Source organism: Balearica regulorum, chromosome W (genome assembly GCF_011004875.1).
Source record: "Balearica regulorum gibbericeps isolate bBalReg1 chromosome W, bBalReg1.pri, whole genome shotgun sequence".
Lineage (NCBI taxonomy): Eukaryota > Metazoa > Chordata > Aves > Gruiformes > Gruidae > Balearica > Balearica regulorum.
The window spans coordinates 19,234,793-19,251,908 of NC_046219.1; the positions used below are offsets into that span (position 1 = coordinate 19,234,793).

The 17,116-nt window shown below is 43.5% G+C and overlaps 1 protein-coding gene and 1 long non-coding RNA gene across 2 annotated transcripts in view; both read right to left on the reverse strand.

The window, feature by feature from the left end:
* The window catches only part of LOC142599235 (uncharacterized), a 911,312-nt gene that overhangs the window by 202,777 nt on the left and 691,419 nt on the right, over positions 1-17,116 (reverse strand). The window lies entirely within an intron of this gene.
* The window catches only part of LOC142599159 (potassium/sodium hyperpolarization-activated cyclic nucleotide-gated channel 1-like), a 308,414-nt gene that overhangs the window by 159,290 nt on the left and 132,008 nt on the right, over positions 1-17,116 (reverse strand). Inside the window, exon 3 of the mRNA XM_075738902.1 lies at positions 11,799-11,960. Coding sequence (XP_075595017.1) covers positions 11,799-11,960 — 162 coding nt within the window. The remainder of the gene's footprint in view (positions 1-11,798; positions 11,961-17,116) is intronic.

Consider the following 17,116-nt stretch of genomic DNA (forward strand, 5'->3'; position numbering starts at 1 on the left):
ATGAGTAAGCACAAATGGTTATCAAATGACCAGAGATCTGGTTGTGTTCAGAAAAGGTAACAGACAGTGAACCTGTTAATCATCCATTTTGTGATCTTATTTTGGTATTAGCAAAGTAATAAGCTCACCTGTCCATCCCACAGTCACCGAATGGCTGAATTCACTAAGAATCCAGAGATATTTCTACAATCTGCTTTCTTCACTGTTACTCTGCTTAGCTTACAGATATTTTCACAAAAAAAAACCAACCCAACAGTTTATAATCAACCACAGATCAAAATAAAATGTAAGTTTCCTGCTGAATGGTGTGATAGGTTCACTTTTATAGTTCTTTATCAGTGATAAAATTTAGCCTGATTTGTTTAGCCTAAAAGCTATCATTTGTTTACTATCTTTTTTTTACTAATTACCCCCCCAAATAGCACTGTTGCTTGCAAGAATGCTTTAAGCTGTCATTTTACTTACATACAGTAATTAAACATTTCCTTTCAATTGCCACAAAATACACAATCTCTTATTATTGTTCTTTTCAATTAGTGTAACTGAGAAATTAAGTTATATCGAATTTTCTGAATAGGATTTGTTTTCTTATCTGTTCTTCATATTGCACAAATTTGCTTTTTACTGTTTTAAAAAAGGGAGGGGAGGGAAGGAGCATGAAAAGCAAGCTCAGTTCCTCTCTTCACAGAAACAATGACAGAACTCTGATTTAATGAAACAACTATCAAAGCCTTGAGGAATGAAAAGCATCTCTTTTCCATGCTACCATAGGTAAAACTGTATCAAGTCTAAAGCAGGATGATTTTCTTTTTTAATGAGAAAAATACTGTACAGATGACAGCTTATTTAAAAATATCAGATATGCTGTAATGGTCTCCTTAAAGTTGCCAGTTTCAAAGTGAAATTTAATACCTATCCAGTCATCTTGTACAATTTTTTGTATCTTTTGAATGTTTTGGATTTTTTTATCTTTTCAATTTGCCTGTGCAGTTAAAAAGAATATACATTAAAAAAAGTGCCCGGAGTGAAGGGAGAGGAGGCAGAAGGAGTTCTTCCCCCACGCGCACTCTGGGAGAAGTGCGGGGGTGAGGGAGCTCATCTCTGCTCAGTCACTCCTTCAGTTCAGTTCTGGGCACGAGCAGCAGTTTGTGCCGGCGGAAGGACCTGTGATGGAGACATCTGTCTCTAGGCACTGAATGCATGCTGCAGCTACCTTTGACGCTGACTGAACACAGGGTGACAAGCGTCAATCGCCTATTTTCATTTGAATGAATGTTTTTTTTTAGAAATGCATGTTGGGTCTGCCTATCAGGAGCAGTGGTTTCCTGTGGTATTGGCTTCACCTCACCCCATTGATCCTGCAATACAGAAACACTGCATACTGCTAAATTCAGCACGTGTTACAATGCCTATAGCTAAATGAGCATGCTTAATTGCTAGCAACTCGCCCACAGGAAATCCAGTGATTTCAAGAAGTAATTTGAAGTAGTAATTTAGAAAAGGAATATAGGAAAAGGATTAATTAGGATGAAATTATGTAACTTTATTGCTTAATAGTTGTAATGAAAAAAAATGTTTTATTAATACCATAATTGTTACATCTGCTTGGTGTTGTGCCAACACCTATGCTACTGGCAGCACCAGCATGAGTAATAAACAGTGGCACAATATAGCTGCTGATCCTGGAAATTCTGATAAGACCTAATTATGGCTTGCCTCTTTTTTCTTTTTTTTTTATTTTATTACTTAGTGGAAAATGCCAATTCACCAAAAAGAACTTGCTTTTTAAATTGATCCATTTCAAAGAAACTTGCATGGCAATAAAAGTTTATCGTGCACGGAAAGGTCTGTCCAAAGCCAAAGGGAAAGAAAAAGATTCTTCAGTAAACAAATATTGTCTAGTTGCTCAGTTATTGGATATATTGCTTTTCTTGGCTTCTGATCAGAGACCTGAAACTAGCCTTCTCTCATTTCACAGCAGTGTCCTAATGATGAGGAAATGGCTGTTCTAGGCTGGACATCTCTCAGTGTGTTTTCTGCTTTGCATAAGCATGTATCAAGCTAGAGAGAGAAAAAAAGTTCTCTTGTTTTTCATAGGGATAGAAATAGAAATGCAGATGATGACCTTTCACCTTGCTTTTCCAATAAAGTGTAATCACTTACACAGACTTGAGGTGGTGGGAAACACTGACAAAGACTCATCCCATGCAGATGCTACTCATGGGAAAGAAGGATCTACACAGGGCCATTGGCTGCAATTAATCAACCTCATCACAGGCATTTAACATGTAAACACCTAGGATCATAGGATCATAGGATATCCTGAGTTGGAAGGGACCCATAAGGATCATCGAGTCCAACTCCTGGCTCCACACAGGGCCAGCCGAATCAGAGCATATGACTGAGAGCATTATCCAGATGCTTCTTGAACTCAGTCAAGCTCGGTGCTGTGACCACTTCCCTGGGGAGCCTGTTCCAGTGCCCGACCACCCTCTCAGTGAAGAACCTTTTCCTAATATCCAACCTAAACCTCCCCCGTCGCAGCTTCATTCCGTTCCCTCGGGTTCTATCACTGGCCACCAGAGGGAGGAGATCAGCGCCTGCCCCTTCGCTCCCCATCGTGAGGAAGCTGTAGGCCGCATTGAGGTCTCCCCTCAGTCTCCTCTTCTCTAGGCTGAACAAACCAAGGGACTTCAGCCTCTCCTCATACATCTTCCCCTCTAGACCCTTCACCATCTTTGTTGCCCTCCTTTGGACACTCTCCAATAGTTTTATGTCCTTTTTGCACTGTGGCGCCCAAAACTGCATGCAGTACTCGAGGTGAGGCCGCACCAGCGCAGTGCAGAGTGGGACAATCACTTCCCTAGACCGGCTAGCAATGCCGTGCTTGATGCACCCCAGGATACGGTTGGCCTTCCTGGCAGCCTGGGCACATTGTTGACTCATGTTCAACTTGCTCTCGACCAAGACCCCCAAGTCCCTTTCAGCATGGCTGGTCTCCAGCGTCTCATCGCCCAGTCTGTATGTGTAGCCAGGGTTGCCCCTTCCCAGGTGCAGAATCCGGCACTTGCCCTTGTTAAACCTCATGCGGTTGGTGATTGCCCAGTTCTCCAATCTGTCCAGATCTCTCTGCAAGGCCTCTCCACCCTCGACGGAATCAACAGCTCCTCCCAGTTTGGTGTCATCCGCAAACTTGTTCATGACACCTTCTAGTCCTACATCCAAGTCATTTATGAAAACATTAAAGAGAACTGGCCCTAAAATGGAGCCCTGGGGAACCCCACTAGTGACTGGCCACCAGCCTGATGTAACCCCATTTACCATAACTCTTTGGGCCCCACCCGTCAGCCAGTTGCTCACCCATCGCACTATGTTTTTGTCAAGCTGTATGCTGGACATGTTGTCCAGAAGGACACTGTGAGAGACAGTATTGAAAGCTTTACTGAAATCTAAAAAAATGACATCAACTGGCTTCCCTTGGTCAACTAGAGGGGTGACCTTGTCGTAAAAGGAAACTAAGTTTGTTAAACAGGCCCTTCCTCTCACGAACCCTTGTTGGCTGTGACCAATGACTGCGTTGTCCTTCAGGTGTTTTTCGATAACTCCCAGCATAATTTTCTCCATAATTTTACCAGGCACTGAAGTGAGACTGACAGGCCTGTAATTACCAGGGTCTTCTTTCTTGCCCTTCTTGAAGATTGGAACAACGTTTGCCAGCTTCCAGTCAACTGGGACCTCTCCAGATTCCCAAGACCATTGAAAAATAATTGAGAGAGGTCTCACAATGACATCAGCCAGCTCTCTGAGCACCCTGGGATGAATCCCATCTGGCCCCATGGACTTGTACATGGACTTGTGCATGGACACCTGAGTCAGTGTCAGACAGCTGCCGTACTAAGTTTTTTTTGTTTGTTTGTTTGTTTTTTAGAATAAAAATGAGAAATAGGAGAGCTAGAGAGCCTGTCAGAGATAGAAAAGCCAGTGGGATGCATTCTGAAAAGAACATATTTTAAGACAATGTATAGCTTTCTTCAGACAAATAAACTAACAATCCTTGTTTTATTTCTGGTTGTGAAGAAATAGTTCAATGCATCAACCAGAGTAAATCTTACTTTAAAGTCTCCAAAAAGACAGAGAAAAGTTCTTAGTAATAGTGGATTACTTCCCTGTCCTGGTTCTGGCAAGGATAGAGTTAATTTCACAAGGAGCCAGGACAGGTGAGCCAAGCTGGCAGAGGGGCTATTCCATACCATGTGATGTCATGCTCACCATAAAAGGGGGGCTAGTCGGGCAGGGGAGGGGGTGGCGCAGTTTCAGCACGGTTCTGGGAGAGGCTGAGCATCTGGTCGGTCATTGGATCGATAAATTGTTCTCTGTTATCACCCACTGTGAATATCTGTTATCAGTACTGTTGTTGGTTGTTGATTGTTTTCCCTCTCCCTTGTTGTCCCAGTAAACTGCCCTTATTCCAACCCTCGAGGCTTTGCCTTTGTTTTTCCATTCTCCTCCCCATCCCACTCGGGGAGGGGTGAGGGAGCAGCCTCGTGGTGCTCAGCTGCCGGCTGGGCCTAAACCACGTCATTCCCACATCTCTATGGAGATTTAACTCTCAAACAAATGATGACACTATGTTTCTGTGCTAATCATTTTAGCAGAAACACTCAGGGAAAGCATTTTATTCAGTATAGCTGGGTTCATCCAAAGGTAAAGTCACAAAGACGTAACTGCTAAAGAGAAATAATGGAACTTCTGTCAAATAATACCTTTATTTTCTTTTTTTCCTTCTTCCATGACATGAAGGAGAAATACAGAGAGCTTTGGAGAAGTGGGCAAAACATCTCTAAGAGTGTTGCGAGAACGTGCATCCTGGGGGATTACTTACAAACGACCCAACAACAGATGCCAGATAAGACCACCAGATAAGAGATACTATATTGCAATTGATGTTATTTTGTAGACGGGAGGGTAAATAGGATGAAATACCATATGTGGATTTATTCTTTACCCTGAGAAACCGTACAGAATGGCAAAGGAATGGTGGAATAATTCCGCAGGACCCTATGGTCCTGACTTTGGAAAAGGAGGGGAGGGGAAGGAATTTGAAACGGTGCTGCTCTGCTTGTAGTATTGGGAAGAGGTGTTTAAAATGCGGATGAGAGGAGGAAGAGGATTTGGAACTGATAGTTGCTCCTCCACAGAGGCTGGGGGAGGGTCCTGATCCTGACTGGAATTATTTACAGATGATATTAGATACATTATCAGATGTATCACGCAACCAGCGCTACATGGAGTAAGTGGGTAGCACTAATCACGCAGCGAGCTCAACTGGGGAAACCCAACCACCCAGGGATCCTGGAAGAGATTATGGACTGGCCAGAAGGCAGAGATTTTGGAGCACTGCCTGAGGAGGTAGCTCGTGCCCAAGAGGCACCACCATCTAATGAGTTACCAGAAGATGAAAGGCGTTATGCTCTGTTTACTGATGGATCCTGTCGTGTTGTAGGAAACCATCGGAAGTGGAAAGCTGCTGTATGGAGTCCCACACAACAAGTCGTTGAGGCCACTGAAGGAGAAGGTGAGTCAAGTCAGTTCGCAGAAGTGAAAGCCATTCAGCTAGCCCTAAAGATTGCTGAACGAGAAAAGTGGCCAGTACTCTACCTCTATACTGACTCCTGGATGGTGGCAAATGCCCTGTGGGGGTGGCTACAGCAGTGGAAGAAGACCAATTGGCAGCGCAGGGGTAAACCCATCTGGGCTGCTGCATTGTGGCAGGACATCGCTGCCCGGGTAGAAAACATGGCTCTAAAGGTACATCATGTAGATGCTCACATACCCAAAAGCCGTTCAGTGGAAGAACATCGAAACAATGAACAGGTAGACAAGGCTGCCAAAATTGAAGTAGCTCAGGTGGGCCTGGACTGGGAGCGTAAGGGTGAGCTATCTGTAGTTCGATGGGCCCATGAAACATCAGGACATCTAGGGAGAGATGCAACATACAGATGGGCTCGTGATCGAGGGGTGGACCTGACCATGGAGGCCATCACACAAGTCACTCATGAATGTGAAATATGTGCTGCAATCAAGCGAGCGACACGAGTAAAATCTCCCTGGAATAGAGGGCGGTGGCTGGGTTTTCAATATGGGGAGGCCTGGCAGATTGACTGTATTGGGCTACTGCCACGAACACGCCAAGGCAAGCGCTACGTACTCACCATGGTGGAAGCAACTACTGGCTGGCTAGAAACATTTCCTGTAAACCATGCCACTGCCCGAAACACCATCCTAGGCCTTGAGAGGCAAATTTTGTGGCAATATGGTACCCCAGAAAGGATTGAATCAGACAACGGGACTCATTTCTGTAATAGTCTCATAAACTGCTGGGCAAAGAAACACGGCATTGAGTGGGTGCATCGCATCCCCTATCACCCACAAGCCTCTGGAAAGATCGAGAGATATAATGGACTGTTAAAGACTATGTTGAGGGCATTAGGTAATGGGGCATGGAAGCAGTGGGATACAAATTTAGCAGAAGCCACTTGGCTGGTTCACACCAGAGGACCTGCTAACCATCCTGGTCCTGCCCAAACAAAACCCCTACATACTGTGGGAGGAGACAAGGTCCCTGTAGTGCACATGGGGAAGTGGCTGGGGAAGGCGGTGTGGATTGCTCCTCCCATGGGAAAAGGCAAACCCATTCCTGGGATTGTCTTCGCTCAAGGACCTGGGTGTACTTGGTGGGTAATGCAGAAGGATGTGGACACCCAGTGTGTGCCTCAAGGAGATTTAACCTTGGGGTAAAATAATCTGTAATGTGAGTTGTAACTTCTAGGAAGTAATGTAGAAGGAATGACCCAAACCAACGAAGAGCAAGTTTCGCAAGGAGCCAGATGAATGCAACAACAGCCCAAAGCAAGCCAGTGTTGGTGCCCAACAACTGAACCTGAACACCCATCCTGACAGATTGGGCCCAAGTCATAGCCGGTTCATGAACATCTGGAGGAGCAGAGGAAGCTCATGGAACGGGAGAGTAACATCTGTCTGTTAAAGGACTGGAAATAGCAGTTAATAAGAAGTAAATACAATGAAACGGTTATAAAATATATATATATGTATTAAAGTGTGTGGAGCGTGAGCACGACACAAATGGTATGGAATAAGGGGTGGAGATTATATTGGGTCTGGCTGAGATGGAGTTAATTCTCCCCACAGCAGCCCTCATGGTGCTGTGCTGTGTATTGGTAGCTAGCAAACTGTTGATGACACACCAGTGTTTTGGCTACTACTGAGCAGTGCCAGCACACCTCAAGGCTGTCTTTCCAACATTTCTTTTTCCCCAGCAGCAGGCTGGGGGTGGGCAAGGTCTTGGGAGGGGACACAGCTAGGACAGCTGACCCCAACTGACCAAAGGGATATTCCATACCATATGACATCATGCTCAGCAGTAAGGAACTGAGAATAGGGGGAGGAACAGGGCGGGGGCATTCGTTGTTTTTTTTTACAATGTTTGTCTTCCGGAGTAAGGGGTACGCAGGAAGTGGCCGGACATCGCCTGCTGATGGGAAGTAGAGAATAACCTTTGCTTTTTGCTTTGCTTCCGCGCACGGCTTTTTGCTTTAGCTACATTAAACTGCCTTTATCTCGACCCACGAGTTTGGGGTTATTTTTCTCCATCTTCCTTTCTCCCCTCCCTGCCTTGCTGAGGAGGCTTCCACCCCTCGCCTCTGTGAATCACATATTTAAGAATTATCATTAAAAAATACATTCAACACAAAACTTCACAAACACTAATCACATCAACAAAGAAAAAGAAAAAAGAATTCCCCACACCAAAATCAAAACAACACTATCACAACACCAAACAAGAGTGGACAATCTACACACAAAATCTACCTCTAGTCCCTTCACCACTATATCACTCTCAAGTTACGTTCAGTCAATGTTTTGCCCGTTACCTCTTCCAATTACTATCCTTATCTCGATTTTCTCGTGCCCCACGTTGGGCGCCAAAAAAGACTGTGGTGGGTTGACCCTGGCTGAGGGCCAGGTGCCCACCAGAGCCGCTCTGTCACTCCCCTCCTTCTCTAGACAGGGGAGAAAAGGTATAACTAAAAAAAAAAAACTTATGGGTCAAGATAAGGACAGGGAGAGATCATTCTCTAATTATCATCACGAGCAAAACAGACCAAACTTAGAGAGGGAATTCATCTTATTTATTACTAAGCAAAACAGAGTAGAGGAATGAGAAATAAAACCAAATCTTAAAAACACCTCCCCCCACCCCTCCCATCTTCCCGGGCTCAACTTCACTCCTGGCTTCAACCTCCGCCCCCCTCAGAGGCACAGGGGGACGGGGAATGGGGGTTACAGTCAGTTCATCACGCGGTGTTTCTGCCGCTTCTTCATCCTCAGGGGGAGGACTCCTCTCATCGTTCCCCTGCTCCAGCGTGGGGTCCCTCTCACGGGAGACAGTCCTTCACGACCTTCTCCAACGTGAGTCTCCTCCATGGGGTGCAGACCTTCAGGAGCAAACTGCTCCAGCGTGGGTCCCCCACGGGGTCACAAGTCCTGTCAGCAAACCTGCTCTGGCGTGGGCTCCTCTCTCCATGGGTCCACAGGTCCTGCCAGGAGCTTGCTCCAGCGCGGGCTTCCCTTGGGGCCACAGCCTCCTTCAGGTGTCTCCAGCTGCTCCGGCGTGGGGTCCTCCACGGGCTGCAGGTGGAATCGCTACACCCCCTCATCCTCCCTCCATGGGCTGCTGCAGGGGGACAGCCTGCTTCACCAAGGTCTTCACCACGGGCTGCAGGGGAATCTTGCTCCGGCGCCTGGAGCACCTCCTCCCCCTCCTTCTTCACTGACCTTGGTGTCTGCAGATGTTCTTACATCTTCTCACTCCTCTCTCTGGCTGCAAAAGCGCTCTCTAACTGTTTTTCTCTTTCTTAAATATGTTATCACAGAGGCGCTGACTGGCTTGGCCTTGGCCAGTGGTGGGTCCGTCTTGGAGCCGGCTGGCATTGGCTCTGTCAGACACAGGGGAAGCTTCTAGCAGCTTCTCCCAGAAGCCACCCCTGTAGCCCCCCCACTACCAAAACCTTGCCATGCAAAACCAACACAATAACACACCAGTTTTTTTGTCTATTAGTGAGCAGTGCTGGCACAGCATCAAGGCTGTCTCTCCAACATTTCTCCCCCTCTCACCAGTCAGCTGGGGGTGGGCAAGATCTTGGGAGGGGACGAAGGCAGGATAGCTGTCCCAAACTGACCAAAAGAATGTTCCATACCATATGATGTCTGCTCAGCAATACAAAGCTTCCCAGGAAGTAGCCGGACATGGCTTGCTGATGGGAAGTAGAGAATAAATCTTTTGGTTTTTTTCCTTTGCTTCCACTCACGTCCTTTTGCTTTTGCTTTTGCTTTATTAAACTGCCTTTGTCTTGACCCACGAGTTTTTTTCCATCTTATTTTTCTCCCCTCCCTGTCCTGCTGAGGACGGGAGTGACAGAGCAGCTTGGTGGACACCTGGTGTCCAGCCAAGGTCAACCCACCACAAGGGGCAATTTTGCCTTTCTTCGAGCAGTTGTATTTCAGAATTCTTTGACTCTGAAATTTGAACAAACCTCCAGTTGTATGCAAGTGCAAAGAGTTATCTTTATCTACTAAAATCTCTGACTAAATCTGAGTAGAAGGGAATACTTTGATAGAAAGGTGCATTAGCTGGGGCTAGGGAGACCTCCTCTTTCTGACAATATATGCCTTTTGTTGTGGCCATCGCTACCAGTTCACAGATAAGGAACTTAAGGGCAGAAGAAATAATAAGATTCTTATCTAACTTTCTATCTCAACAGCATTTGAGTCTAAACACCAGTATTAAGTACAGTCATTTCAGTAACAAAAGTGTTTAAATTCAGAGCAGATTAAATTGTTATATGCTACAGTATACTAGGGGGAGTAAGGTACCCCTCTTCCCAAAACTCTTGTAGTATCAGGAACCTGATGTCTTTCCAAATCCCAAAGTTAGCAGTTGATTAGACTCTGAATCCACCAGCAAAGCATATAACCATCATCATTATCCTCCTCCTATTCCCTCTATCATTTCAGAGGACTGATATTCCATTCTCTATCTGTATACAGTGCAAAAGAATTCACTTCCAGAACCTGGAAAGCAATCAAGAAATGTCTCATAACATCATGACGGGATGAGAAGAAAGGTCTAGTTGTTTCCCACAACAGTGGCCTTAGATATGCTCCTGATTCTGGGTTGTCAGTCCACAACTCTTTCTCTTGCCGTAGGACTAAAAGACTGCCTATGCTGTGAACGTAATCTCACTCAATTTTCAAATTTCCCCACAGTGTTCATTAATAGCAACAGATTCAGTTGCCAGAGGGGGGGAAAAAAAAAGTGCAACTTTCAAAAAGAATCTTTCCAAGAGTATGTGGCCTATAAGGACATTGTTTCCATAAAAACACTGAGTCTGGACAGGCAGAAAGAAGGGTGTCCCTGAGCATGTGCACAGTGTGCACAGCCTTTTTAGATTAAATGTAGCTCTTATGGAAGAGAAATAATTTAATAGTTCAGTGTTCTTTAAAAGCTAAATACTTTTATACTAAAAGTGTAATCCAAGGCTTCCTTTCACTCTCTAGCATTGTTTTCATCCAGATCTTTAACAAGCTGGTAGAAAATGTACCCTTTCTAAATGTGAATGAAAGATGTTACAAAGCAGAACCCAGAATGCAGCAGAATGCAAAGACATGCCAGTCAAGCAGCCTGGTGACCTACTTTTATTGTAGCAATCCCATTTTTGAAGATATGTCACTATTTTTATTTTTTTTTTTAGGAAAGCTGCACAATGAGGTGTCAGCAAACATGCTGCTTATCATTAAAGATGTTGCTTGATGACTGCAGATACTTGTCTGTATGCCTGACAATCTTAGTCAATGAGCTCCTACAGTAATGTGCAGTATCACATTCCTAAAGGAACAAATACCGTTATGTTTCTACAATAGAAATACATGGGACTGAGCAAGTTGCCCATCTACAGTAAAGGTGTAATTTCATGGATTCTAAAACTGTAAAAACTGGAGACACACACGTTTTCAGATGGCCAATGAGTCAGTTGCTTGGGGCTTTTTCTTTTTGGTATAGGCACATTTCAATAACTTTTTCAGTGTATTTTCTATGAAAATATTCTATGTATTACCTCATTATCTGACTTCATAAAAACTATTTCATTCTTCACAGCCATTGATTTTAAGGCACATGTAAAGCAAGCAGAACATCATTACCCTTCCTTTTAAATAAAGCAGAGCCAAATTCCGCCATTGAACTGTCCATTCACACAGAGAAAAGTATCACAGAAGTAAATCTGTAGTTCCCATATTTTACTTAGAAAAAACTCACGTTGAGAGTTAAGTTGGGAACAACTTGGTGAAGGGCTTCATGAGATGATCCAGAAGTTATTTACAAAACAAACTGAGGACAACATTAGGTGAAACCAACACAAATAATATACCTTTAGGAGCATTCTGAAACTAGAGTCTACATTGAAAGCACTGCTGAAATGAGTATTTCCAAATTTCTTTTGGTGGCTTTTTTGAGGGAATGAGGATTAATAAATTAAAATTACCTTAAAACTGAAAATATTTTCTGGCTCATTTACTGACAATGAGTCAATATAATGTTATCAGTGATGAAGGCTACAAAACAGTGTATTACTAGGCGTGTATTTTTACCCTTAGGTCTGAAGCTAACTGTTTAGAAAAAAAACGTTTAGAAAGCACAATGAAAAATGAACAATACTTACAACCATACCATTTAGGGACACCCAGCAATCTGGTGGGAAATCCTGGAGTAATGGTACTAAAAACTGCAGACAACCATCCCAGTGGCACAGCAGCAGCATCATTCCAATCAGATTAAAGATTCTCACCACAGCACTGGCCAGATCATACGTCATGTGGAAAATCTGTAGGTAAAAATTACACATGATGTATATGATGCAAATCATTTAATTCTCATCAGGCAGGTTAAAGACAAAGAAGTATCATCCCGAACTTCTAAGAAAGCTGAGAGTTCTCAGCAAGGCCCATTAATTTGGGCAGACAGTTGTTACGAAGATGATCACAGTACTGGAGCATCTTTCTTATGAGGAAAGGCTGAGAGCGCTGGGTCTGTTTAGTCTGGAGAAGGGAAGACTTAGGAGGGGATCTCATCAACGCTTATAAATATCTAAAGGGTGGATGTCTAGAGGATGGGGCTAGACTCTTTTCAGTGGTGCCTAGTGACAGGACAAGGGGCAATGGACACAAACTGGAACACAGGAAGTTCCATCTGAACATAAGGAAAAACTTTGAGGGTGACAGAGCACTGGAACAGGTTGCCCAGAAAGGTTGTGGAGTCTCCTTCTCTGGAGATATACAAAACCTGCCTGGACACAATCCTGTGCAACCTGCTCTAGGTGATCCTGCTCTAGCAGGGGGTTTGAACTAGATGATCTCCAGAGGTCCCTTCCAACCCCTACCATTCTGTGATTCTGTGATTCTGTGCTAACACACCTGACTCTTGGCTGCACCCCAGTGTTATATAAGCTGCTGAAAAGGGTTTATTTTGGATCTGAAGTCATCAATTGAAGTATTTTCTTAAAGCCTACAACTTCTTTCAATTGAAGCAAGTCTCTCAAATAAATAAAAAAAAAAAGTTGAGAAGCTTGGTAAAGGTAGTGAGACCAGTCTGTGAACTTGGTGTCTAAATACAAAGTTGTTGGAAATACCAATTCAATGACTCATTCTGAAAAGATTCACTTTCACATTTCTTACCTTTTTAAAAGCACCAAAATCTGAGTGAAGAAACAATATAAAAAATTTTACATATTTTTGGACTTCTGTTTCTCCACTGTGTATTTATTAATCCAATTTGCACACACCAGACCACCAAGAAAAACACCACTGAAGTATTTCATTGCTTTTAATCACTGGCAGTTTTCCTAAAATACTGAGAATCCTGAAATACCTGTAGTAGTTAAGTTTATGTCAAACTAATATAATCATTTGGATTTCAATATATTGTTCCATACTTAGACAAAAAAATGCTTGCATTTGAAAAGTCTTACAGCAACACATATATATACTCTTAAAAACAACATACAGATTTTTGAGTTTGTCATGGGCAAGATCGTTGGACAGAATTAGCATGAACAGCAGTAGTCAGTTGCCAAATAGTATGTAGAAGAACATTATATTTAGCACTTTTCTTCTATATTGTTTTTAAAGCACTTCCAAGTTACAAATACAGTCATATTCTTTATTTGTTACACAGTTCAGTCAACTCAGGGTAAATAGGTCGCATTTTAATACACATAATTTTCACTCTCCAGGAGTTCAGTTTAGAAAATGAATAATGTCCAGTTGATATTTCATGGAATTTTAAGTAAAAAAAATTATTTAATTGCACAGATAGACATAGAAATCACAGGCTTTAGTGCTGAAAAAATCAGATTGCCAGAGGTATACAGCCATATTGGCACATGCCATTTTGCAGGATGTAGGATAATGAGAAATAAAACCAAATCTTAAAAACACCTTCCCTCCACCCCTCCCTTCTTCCCAGGCTTAACTTTGCTCCCAATTTTCTCTACCTCCTCCCCCTGAGCAGTGCAGGGGGATGGGGAATGGGGGTTGTGGTCAGTTCATCACACCTATATCTGCCGCTCCTTTCTCCTCAGGGGGAGGACTCCTCACACTCTTCCTCTGCTCCAGCGTGGGGTCCCTCCCATGGGAGACAGTCCTCCATGAACTTCTCCAACATGAATCCCTCCCACGGGCTACAGTTCTTCACAAACTGCTCCAGCATGGGTCCCTTCCATGGGGTGCAGTCCTTCAGGGACAGACTGCTCCAGTGTGGGTCCCCCACAGGGTCGCAAGTCCTGCCAGCAAACCTGCTCTGGCATGGGCTCCTCTCTCCATGGGGCCACAGGTCCTGCCAGAAGCTTGCTCCAGCACAGACTTCCCATGGGGTCACAGCCTCCGTCAGGTGTTCCCACCTGCTCCAGCGTGGGGTCCTCCACGGGCTGCAGGTGGAATCTCTACACCCCCTCATCCTCCCTCCATGGGCTGCTGCAGGGGGACAGCCTGCCTCACCATGGTCTTCTCCACAGGCTGCAGGGGAATCTCTGCTCTGGTGCCTGGAGTACCTCCTCTTCCTTCTTCTTCATTGACCTTGGTGTCTGCAAAGTTGTTTCTCACATCTCACTCCTCTCTCTGGCTGCAATTGCTCTTGGTGTGTTGCTTAGGGTTTTTTTTCCCCCCTTCTTAAATATGTTATCACAGAGGCGCTACCACTGTCCCTGATTGGCTTGGCCTTGGCCAGTGGCAAGCCTGTCTTGGAGCTAACTGGCATTGGCTCTATCAGACACAGGGGAAGCTTCTAGCAGCTCCTCACAGAAGCCACCCCTGTAGCCCCCCCCGCTACCAAAACCTTGCCATGCAAATCCAATAGACATATCTAAACTGAACATGGAGATTAAGTACCCAGACTGTAAATGAGTGCAAGTGCAAATATGGAGAGCGCGTTAAAGGATCCTTTCAACATCGTTTTCTGTTAGTGGAAGTTTGTCCTTGTTTTAAAATAATGGTGTATGTTTTGAGTACCAAAATGCAAAACCTACATAGTAGAAACATACCTTAGACATTAACTTTATGTGCAAAACTTTTTTTCATGCTAGGGCATTTTAAGAGAATATATTCCAAATCCCAGTTTGATAAACATTGGAAACAGATGCTTGTAACATTATTCAAAATGTCATGTCTTATCCAAATACCATCTAGCTTCTGTCAAAATTGAGGAGATAACACTCATATTTAGGAGATACTATAAATGGGAATAAACAGAAAAGTGTCACCATTATTCATTTGTGTTGTTTAGAAATGTGTTTACATTATAGCTATTTCAATAGCTACGGTTTCAGTAGCATGATATGAATCGAGAGAGTAGATATGTGAAAGTGAAATAATTTTCTTTAAAAGCACTGAAAAAAATAGCAAGGATTACTAATGTTTTGGAACACTAGCACTCATTCAGGTTACACATTATCCACATGGTTATTTTATTACACCCGCAAAGTACAGATGAATTCCTCATCACATGAAAAGTTGCAGAAGTTTTTTTCAGAGAAAGCAGGATTTCCTCTAGAACATTTGTGTGAAAAAGTGCAGAAGATCAGTGTCTTGGTTTCAGCTGAGAGGGTTAATATTCTTTATAGTAGCTAGTGTGGGGATATGTTTTGGATTTGCGCTGGAAGCAGTGTTGATAATATAGAGATGTTTTTGTTCTATGGACCTGTTGTTGTTGAGCAGTGCTTACACAGAGCCAAGGCCTTTTCTGCTTCTCGCACCGCCCTGCCAGCGGGATGGCTGGGGGTGCACAAGAAGTTGGGAGGGGACACAGACAGGATAGCTGACCCCAACTGACCAAAGGGATATTCCATACCATATAACATCATGCTCAGTTTATAAGGGGCTTGGGGGAAAAGAGAGGGGGCGTGGCGGCAGCGTTCGGAGTGATGGCGTTTGTCTTCCCAAGTAACTGTTATGCGTGACAGAGCCCTGCTTTCCTGGAGATGGCTGAACACCTGCCTGCCCATGGGAAGCGGTGAATGAATTCCTTGCTTTTGCTTTGCTTGTGCATGCGGCTTTTGCTTTACCTATTAAACTGTCTTTATCTCAATCCACGAGTTTTCTCACTTTTACTCTTTTGATTCTCTCCCCCATCCCAATTGTGGGGAGTGAGTGAGCGGCTGCGTAGTGCTCAGCTGCCGGCTGGAGTAAAACCATGACAATCAGATACAAACAATACATATTTTACACAGAGATCACAGTTTCCCCAGGAATTTTCTATTGCTCCAGAAAAGCAAGTTATCACATCTCTACACTAGGGCTGGACAAAAATCAAAGTTCCCACCCATACTGTTGTCATTCTGCCTCAAGCTTCCCATTAGGCTTTACTGTAAGAGACCAGATTTTCAGAATAATTCACTGTATTGTATACTGAATGTTTTTTAAAAAATGGGTCACAGATATGAGAATCAGAGCCAAACTGAGCACAAACATCTTAATTTCTGTATTAACTTAGAAAGACAACTTTTCTGAAAACATGCACCTAGGTCTATGTGATAAGCAGGGGAATATCTGGTTCTCCCAAACTATCCAGAGTCCACAAAACAGCACTTGCATAGACCCAGGGCTCCTGAATCTTTATCCTACCTCTGTAACTATGGGCCTAGGAACCACAACAGATTGGGCATGTATCCTGTGATCAGAGCTGCATAAAAATGATCATTCTGTGGCTCTCTCACTTGGATGGAGCCCATTTTTTGCATCAATTCAGATTACAGAGATTCTCTGAATTGCAAAATTCATATCTTGATATAGAATTTCCAAGATTTTAGATCATTTTGTGCTGGTACATTTTCATTTCAAATTTAAAAAATTCCACATTATTCAGTTGGGTAACGTGAACTGAAAAACAAACAAAAAAAAGCAGGTGCATGGATTTGCGAATGTATTCATTTAAGCATTTCTGAGATCTTGCCTAGCTCTTACAGATGTATCAGTTCCTGCCTACACCATGAGATTGCGCAATGGCTCAGTAAGGCTTCCCAAGCAAGCCAGTAGAACCAGTACAAAGGGAGACTAAAATTCAAACCAAACAGCTGGAGCACTGTGTTCCAACTAAAGGGTCTTGCTGAACCAAAGAGGTCTGTCTTTGGGTTTGTGCTCTATCGTGTTACAGTAGTATGACTGAGTAACTATTGTTTTTCTTCAATGCCTCTTTGTTAGTTGTCTGCCTCTGCAGTAATGGTCACATACTGCATGAACAATAACATGTTGAAAATTTTATGTGAAATCAAATCCAGCAAAGGAAATAACTGCAACAGCCAGTATACAACACTTCCATCATTTCTGAAACCTTTTGCTCCAGAAATAGCTCCTATACAGCTTAGCATTCAGGATCAGTATTATTAAAAATGCATGAACATATTCTGTATATTATCTGGACTGCTTAACATTGTATCAGCATTTCAACCATACCACCAATTAATTGTAGTGTTTTATCGCTCATCTTTTG